General features: G+C 39.1%; 1 protein-coding gene across 1 annotated transcript; it reads left to right on the top strand.

Annotated features, from left to right (window-relative positions):
- Positions 1-130: 130 nt before the first annotated feature.
- On the top strand, positions 131-7,776 carry LOC148909528 (uncharacterized). Its single transcript, XM_089034168.1, has 12 exons — positions 131-255; positions 603-681; positions 1,193-1,249; positions 1,350-1,461; positions 2,528-2,565; positions 3,205-3,351; positions 3,944-4,053; positions 4,508-4,604; positions 5,007-5,083; positions 5,214-6,168; positions 6,706-6,813; positions 7,612-7,776. The coding sequence occupies exons 1-12, from the start codon at positions 131-133 to the stop codon at positions 7,774-7,776; spliced, it is 2,070 nt and encodes a 689-aa protein (XP_088890294.1).
- The last annotated feature ends 404 nt before the right edge of the window (positions 7,777-8,180 follow it).

Raw genomic sequence — 8,180 nt, 5'->3', positions numbered from 1 at the left:
GTTAGAGTCTTGAAAAGCGGAATTCAAAACGTTCAATCAACTTTTTCATGAAAATTGAGTGAACGAAAGACTTCAAGGTTGTAAGACTTAAAAATCAAAAAAAAGTTGAAAAGATTACGCTACTAAAAGAATGAAAGAAGAAAAAGCCATCACTGGTATTTACTTCGGAGTCTTACCAGACTTTAATGAACTTATGGGCTGCTTGATAGAAAATGAAGACGAAGGACAAAATATCATTCAACCTCTTGGTTGTAGGTAAGAGTTCGAAACACGACTTCTACGTTAATAAAGATTCAAGAATTGAAGGATAATTATAATATCTAATTCTAAATTCAAAGTATTTAAAAGGCAAATCATAACACTCATAACTTAATAGAGAGTTTTGGAAAATAATTTGTCGAACTAAACAGAAAATTGTAATGATCGAGTTTTGGTTTTGATTTGTTTTCATTTTTCAGCGTTGCTTTAGCTAAACACATCTTTAATCTAAGTTTAAAATATTCTTAAAATTATTGTACTCAAACAATCCTTCTAGTATTTCTTTATAGCTTAATTTTCTAGACTGTTATTTACACAGTTATTTCCTTGTGCATTTTTCTTAGGGAACTGCTGTTCACTGATCCAAGGTTACTTCTTTCGCCATGTCTGGAATGTGGTCATCAAGCTTTCATTATTCTCAAGGTCTTTTTATATCTATTTTAGCTTTGTACTTGATAATGCATGGAGATGTCGAACTGTACTATTTCAGTTATCACTCATTTTCGTTCAATGTTTTCCGCAATCTTTGCTCAAAAGATAAAATTGATTTCTACACTTGGAAAAAAATTATGAAAATGTTAGCAGCAAGAACAATGGCAACAACAACAACGACGACACAACTAAACATGCTCACATAAAAGTTTTTTATATAACCAAGTAAATCTCATGAACACTCTTCATAGTCATAAGCTTGCAAAGCTCCTTCTTGTAAAGTTTCTAACAGAACCAGAAGAACCAGAACGACAGCTGGGGAAAAAGAGGAGGGGGGGGTGGGGGGGTGGGGGGGGTGGTGGTGTAGTTTTCTTGTTAATGTCGTTGTTGTTGTTGTCGGTGATGGTTTACCGGCAGCATTCCCCTCAAAAAATTCTTCTAAATCCACCCAATTAAATGAATCAAGGTTTTTTTATGGTTTTAAATTTTCATCTCATTTTAGAAACCAGTTTTGAAATGTTCCAAGTTCCGAACTCTTATGAAAAAGCTGAATTTCAAGGTATAGTAAGATTTTCCTTAAAAAGTATAATAGTAAACATTTCTATTGACTTTTTTTAACCTTTTTTCTTTTTTTTCTTTTTTATATATACTTCATATAGATAGTGAAAGAAGTGCACATTACCAAAGAGTTATTTCAATTTTGCCTGGGTTTTACCCTGACCCAGAAGCTGGCTCCACTATGGAACAAGGTTGGGGAATACTTTATACAAGGTAAGAGGACACCACCACCTCCACCACAATGCAGTAGAGCCTCCCCCTCTCCTCCCTTCCTTCTCACCTCTCCTTCGTCCTCCCTAAAGGCCGCTACGCAGGCTACACTGGCTACAGGCGACACATTGTGTCCCTTTGTTTGATTTTGACTACATACAATATACACTCCTTGCACTAATTAGGTTATTCTTATTAAATCAGTCAGTCAGTCAGTCAGTCAGCCAGCCAGCCAGCCAGCCAGCCAGCCAGTCAGTCAGTCAGTCAGTCAGTCAGTCAGTCAGTCAGTCAGTCAGTCAGTCAGTCAGTCAGTCAGTCAGTCAGTCAGTCAGTCAGTCAGTCAGTCAGTCAGTCAGTCAGTAAGAATCTTTATTTTACGACGGTAGCAAATGACAGTATAATGAACAACTGATGACCCAGTGGCTTCAACTAATAAAATTTAAATATATACAAAGAAAAGAAGAAAATAAATGCTAAATAAATAAAGAATAAACACTTTTCTGGGAGTAAAAGCAAAATTCCTGCATCATTCCTGTCGAGGAATGATGTTAATCATGTTTTTCATTAGCCTGCTGTGCAGACGTTTTTAGTGTCGGCTCGTTCGAGACGACACTAAAAACGTCTGCACAGCAGGCTAGTTTTTCATGGATTTGACCCCTGTTAGGAATTAGTGCAAGAGTGTATAAAGATATAAACACCCCGCTTACAACCCCCACAAATGATCATTCCAGTTACGATTTTAAAGAGTTGTATACACCATGGATGTTGTCCCATATTATTATTCAATCTTCGTGCACTGTCTAAAATTCAAACATGTTATTGGTTAAAAATGATCAAGTGATTTTGCTGTACCTGGCGATATCTAGCATTCTAATCATAGGCTCGCTTTTAAACACCGCACACCGCCGAGTAATGCCATTATTTCCTGGATTTTCTCCTGCAAGAAATGATACTCAAGAGAAAGACTGTACTCATGTTCTGAATTCATTACGCTCTAGCTAAAAGCTTAGAACGTCCTGTCAGCCTTCCTTCATGTCATAGAAAAGTTGTTTTCTTCACTTATTTTCAGGCCGTGATTTCCTGGAAAATGGTTACAAGCTGAATGCAGTCAGTAAGTCAGACTTTTCTTTCATTATGAATAACATTGTATACTATAGCGTGACGCGTAAAAGTATGACCACCTTTAATGTTTTGGTATACTTTTATGCACGGGCTTTTGTGCGTTAAACAAGCATATTTGGTTGTGAAGGTTCCCTGCTAGCAAAGCCTATTTTACTTTTGTGTTGGTGAAGTGCGAAAAATAGACTGTCTCCTTCCTCTCCCCGCCTAAAAGAAGGGAGAGAAAGAGAAGAGACTCTGCTAGCAGGGAAATGTGAAGGTGGCTGGTTTTACCAAATAAGAGGTGTAAAAGCTCGTTTGGCATAGTAAAGCCCGTGCATTTAAAGTATGCGAACACATTTTATGTGGTCATAATTTTGCGCGTTGCGCTGTAATTATTAATGAGTTATATTTATAAAAATCTTTTCCTTCATTCTTATTGTATATGACCGTTCCTATACAGGCTGCATTTAATATCTACTACCATGGTGGGTGGGGAGGAGGTAGGGGAGAGTATCAGAGAGAGTTTTTAGTGTTCTCCCCTAGAAAAAAATACATAGCCAACTTTTCCAGTAGAAATTATTCAATTTTTTTGCATTCCTCTGTCCCTAAAAAGTTAACTCGTATGCCTCCTCCATAATCTTTTAGATATTCATAATGAATATGCACACCATTGTGTTCTTTGACAATCTTTTCCCTCGTCGTTGCACACTAACAGCTATGGATGTCAGCATTCAAGAAGACAAACTTTGTATCGGTCTCAAGCCATTCAATATTAAATTACGCCAGACTCAAGTAAGTTATAAGTTATTAAGACATGAAATTTGCACGTGGAAAAAAATGCTGGTGATTTTACGTACATATAATTTATTTGGCATGTAACAAAAGGAAAAATGGCGAACGGAAAAAAGGAAAAAATGTAAGAAAAGGATAGATGAAATGCAGAATGAACGAGCAAAAGGGAACCAGAACAAAAAAAAAAACAAAAAAAAAAAATCGTCCTTTTTTCACGAGGGTAGCACTTAATAGCCAGTGGCTAACAAACCTGTGGCCCTCATTCCATGATCGAATTGGAATTTAGGAGTTGATTTTTGCGGAGGGAGGAAAACCGGAGAACCCGGAAAACCCTCGAAGCACAGGAGAGAACCAACAAACAACTCTACTCATATACAACACCGAACCCGGCGAGACTCGAACTCGGGTCGCATTGATAAGAGGCGAGCGCTCACACCGCTACGCCACCCGTGCTTCCCCAACAAGAACAAGAAACTGAATTTGCTTCATTTTGCTCTTCTCTTTTCTCTTTAATTTATTTTCTCCTATACTTTTTATATATTTCTAACTTTTATGCACATTATTCTCTCTTTTATCACTTTGTATCTTTCAGCCTGATCATTTCTGTTCATCATCCAATGTCCTTCAAGATTTCTTTACACAAAACGAAGCTACGATAGAGGAATATTCTATTCAAGATTCTCTATGCTTCGTACTTCCAAGGTTAGTGTACACTGCAAGTGAAAAGAGTACACATGACTCTTGCTGTCTTGGTTGAAAACCCGGCGCGTAGAGAGGGGACGTTTGAAATACTTGCTCCCCCACCCCCCACCCCCCCCTCTTCCTCCACCCCACCACCACCCGGGATTTCTGTGGATTTTTTGGATTTGCAGGTAAAATGGTACATCCCCACCCCTTCCCACCGCCCCGATAATGGAGCCCTCGCTATTCCAGGGTTAAAAAAACTGCATTTCTTCTTATGGGTGGTCTTATGTGCCACCTGGCACGAAGCAGATAGTCAAGGCGAGCATTTACCCTAGCGTTTGTATGCGGCCTACATGCCTATTCATGAGAAGTACGAAATAAACACCTTGGTATTCATGAAGTCGTTGTTAATTCGTACGAATTCTCACTCTTCCGATGAATGCCACGATAATCCCTTCTGTTTATATTTCAGTCTAAAAAAGGCTAGAGTTATTGGAATTTGCCACAAAATTCCTTCTGAATGTCCATTTGCAAGTTACGAAGACTTGAGGAAACATTGGAAGCTAATGGTAAATATAGTAATTACGTTCTCTGTATATCTCTCTCCCCATCCAGTGGCAAATACAGGGCGAGGTCAAAGGATGCCCTTGCAATACCCACTCCCAACCCCCCTCACCCCCTCCCGATGTCCCGTTGTTAGCTAGAAATATGAAAGGTGCAAGTTCTTAATTCTGTGAATCAAAACCCCTGCGAAATATCCTAGATACGCCCTTGTCATCTATTTCATCTATCCTTATCACTTATTTCTGAAAAGGGGGGCTTTATCGGAGCAGTGTGCGTGTGGTGGTAGTGGTGGTGTCAGTGGCTACTTATAAATTTTGGCGAAGGGGTTGGGGGGGGGGGGGGGGGGGAGTGGATTGTACAGTTTTAGGACGCCTTAAAGATCTAAAACAAATATTTTACCGTTATAGTATGGCTACAGACTTCCAGCAAGTGAACAGGTTTTCTACAATGTGAAGTTCTTACATCCAAAAAGCAAGATATTCACGTATCCTTTTAAAATCTTTAATCTCCTTCTACTGAATTTTAGCACAGGCTCCCAACTAACTCTTATCTATCGCGCAAAATGTAGTCCTCCTTGTTACTTCCTTTCGTGAATACTTTAACTGGTACAAAAGATACCCCAGTAGCTGCATACGTAGTGCTTTCCCACAAGTACTGCCTCGATGTGATCAGCAAGCTATATTCCATGCCTTCTTACAAGACATCCAGGCTCGTTCGCCCGTCATCTGTGAATCCCCTTTGAAACTCACGTCAACACCACTTTACTTCTCAAACAACCTCTACAGTGTAGCTAATGGTAATCAAAGCAGCTTGACACGCGCTGCACCGGATATCAAGCACTGCACACCTTTTGTAACAACTTTCAAAAAGCAGAACCAGCCTACAGCCTCCACCAGTGGCACTGACGCTATGAATGACGACAGCTCTGACGCCACTGTTACTATTGGCGACAAACCGACTCATCATTTCCATTGTAACATAAGTTCCATTAGTGCTCATGTTACTATCAATAAACCGGATGGTTCTCGATTCGTTCCATCTCTTACAAAATCACAGATCAGATCAATAACCAAGACAAACCTCAGCAGAAGCACACCAATACGTCCTGTCTTCAAATCCAAAGTAATACCTAAAGTACACCCTAAAGATAGTCCCTCGTGCGTTAAAGTACAAAATAACGTTCAAAGAACGTCCACTCTTCCTTCCACGCTGCCTACGAAGTTGCCTCCCGGCGCCACACATACTGGTTCATTTTTGCCTAAGGTACAAAGCAATCATGATACTCCTTGTGCAAAAAAATTACCAGAAGTAAGGCCTGGACTGGTTCTTATGCGTGGTGACCAAACCGGAAGTTTAGCTAACTCACCTCACACCGGCTCGATTAGAAATTCAACGAGTGACGAAGTAAATTTTGGATTTCAGTCTACTAACAATGATGGTAATTTTCCAAGAACACAATTTGTAACACCAAGCAATAGTAACCATAGCATTGCAGTCGCATTTCAAGGATCCGTGAAGAAAGACCTCAACAGCAAGGAATATGTTCTAGGATTACCATCAAAACGGCAGGTAACGACGGTATTATGCAAAGTTTGAGCATACATTTAACTTTAAAAGTCTCCTAAAACACTCGGACCATTCTTTGAATTTACTTTTACGGTGTGGACACACTAACCGGGAACACATGCATAATATAAGTTTTACCAATCAGATAAAAGTAAACTAGACAGAAATAACCAATCAGATCATCACGTTCTCACGCTCTCATTACATCAATGCGCTAATCTGATTGGCTGGTTAAAGTTTTTGAGTTAAATGTCGCAATATGATTGGCTAATGATACTAGTTTATCGAGGTGGTCCCGGTTGGTTTTGGGAGTATCCGCACAGTAAATCATAGGCGGTGTGTTAGTGGTACTCACGCCTCTTAACCTCTAAGGTCTCGGATTCAATCCTTGGACCCAGTATCGCATATGTAGGATGATAAGTTTGTAGGGTCTATTCCTTAATTAGTTCGAAGTTCCCCCCACTCCTGCAAAACAAACCTGAAAATAAAACCCTTGTTTCAACCCTAAAATCGAAGACTCATAATATTTTTTATCCAAAGCGGAATATGTCACTGGAAAATAACGCGGCCCAAATTGTAAAGAAACCGAGGGTGAAACCAAAGGTCCAGGAGAACGTAGACGTCAAACAACTTGCACTAGCTAACCAGGTAAATACTTTTTAATAATCGGTTGATCTTAATTTTCTTTTTAAAATATTTCATCCTAATTTTCGTAATTTGTATAGGACATCGCACGATCTCGAGTACAATTCGAAATTTATAGAAATGAGTGATGTTTTGAAAGTTTTGAAAGGGAGGGAGGGGGAGGGAGGGAGGGAGGGGAGGGAGGGAGGGGGGTTAAAGGAGGGAAGGAAGGAGGAAGGAAAAAGCCAAGCCTCCACCTTCCCCCCTCCCCTCCTCCCGCCCGACCCTATCTCTCCTCTCGCCCCCCCCCTCCCCTCCGCTCCGCCACTCCACCCCTCCTCCTCCTGCTGAATTCTGCGTGCCCCTGCCAGCCTCTTATAATGAATGCTGAACGACATTGGTGAAAAGCTTTTAAAAAGATTTAAGAAAGAAAATGTTAATAAAGATTGCATAATTATCTTAAAGCGGTGCGCGAGGATAAATCCAGCACAATCATTCGTCTTACATATAATCTAATTTTTTATCATGATTTTTTTGAAACTCTTCAAGATAAGGAAAGCGCAAATTCTCGAACAATTCAAAAAAGTGACAATGCGTACGTATAATAAGCGGATCTAAATTAGGCACGCGATATATAAGTAAAAAACCAAAGCTACAAGTACGTGAGTCGTGATCATTATTATTTGATGTATTTAAGATTGTCCTACTGCAAAATTACATTTAGCATGTGATAGCCTTAAAACTTCGGATAAAAAGATCATAAACCATGAACAAGATCATTTAAAGTTACGAAATGTTTTATCCGAAATCCTTTTTTTGTAGTTGAACAAAGTAAACTCATCTACTCTTATCGACTGGCTTAAAAAGCGCAACGTACCAGTAAAGCAAAAAGATAAAAAAGCTGAACTGATGGAAAAGGTAATGAACTTTATCAGGAGTAACAACGCACCGCTAAAGGACACGTGTACGTTATCCACGGATTCGTAATTCTACCAAGGTAAATGGAATGAATAACTGACGATTAGTTTTAGGTTACATATCCCCCCTGCATGATATTTTACTGCGTCCGGTCTTTAATAGCAATGGTAAGTTCAAAGTGGATGTTAATAATGCAGTCAAAGTAGCTAGTTCCTGTATAGCTGTTACTAGGTGGTTTATTCCCATGAAATAAAAAAAGGCCTTTTATCTTTAGTAAGATAGTTTTAGCGTCTGAAAATAAACTTTCACAAAGAAAGAAAAAAATAAGGTAAGTAAAAAGAAAGAAAAAAAAACAATTCTAGGACGATACTAATTTTAATTAAAATTAAAATTAGATTGTTTAGTGAGGTAGATTAGGCCCCTGCCTTGTTAATGGACCAATTCAAAATTGTAGTAGTTACAATGCTAACAGG

Source organism: Actinia tenebrosa, unplaced genomic scaffold (genome assembly GCF_029948245.1).
Source record: "Actinia tenebrosa isolate PJP-AT-01 unplaced genomic scaffold, QUT_ActTen_1.0 PGA_scaffold2__45_contigs__length_23673736, whole genome shotgun sequence".
Classification (NCBI taxonomy): Eukaryota; Metazoa; Cnidaria; class Anthozoa; order Actiniaria; family Actiniidae; genus Actinia; species Actinia tenebrosa.
This window is presented reverse-complemented; position numbering and strand designations above follow the sequence as displayed.

Excerpts from the sequence above, each read along its gene's own strand:
- LOC148909528 (XM_089034168.1), top strand. The coding sequence starts at position 131 with ATGAAAGAAGAAAAAGCCATCACTGGTATTTACTTCGGAGTCTTACCA. Across the intron at positions 5,084-5,213 it reads CCAAAAAGCAAGATATTCAC|ATACCCCAGTAGCTGCATAC; the intron begins GTATCCTTTTAA and ends CTGGTACAAAAG. Across the intron at positions 6,169-6,705 it reads GATTACCATCAAAACGGCAG|CGGAATATGTCACTGGAAAA; the intron begins GTAACGACGGTA and ends TTTTATCCAAAG.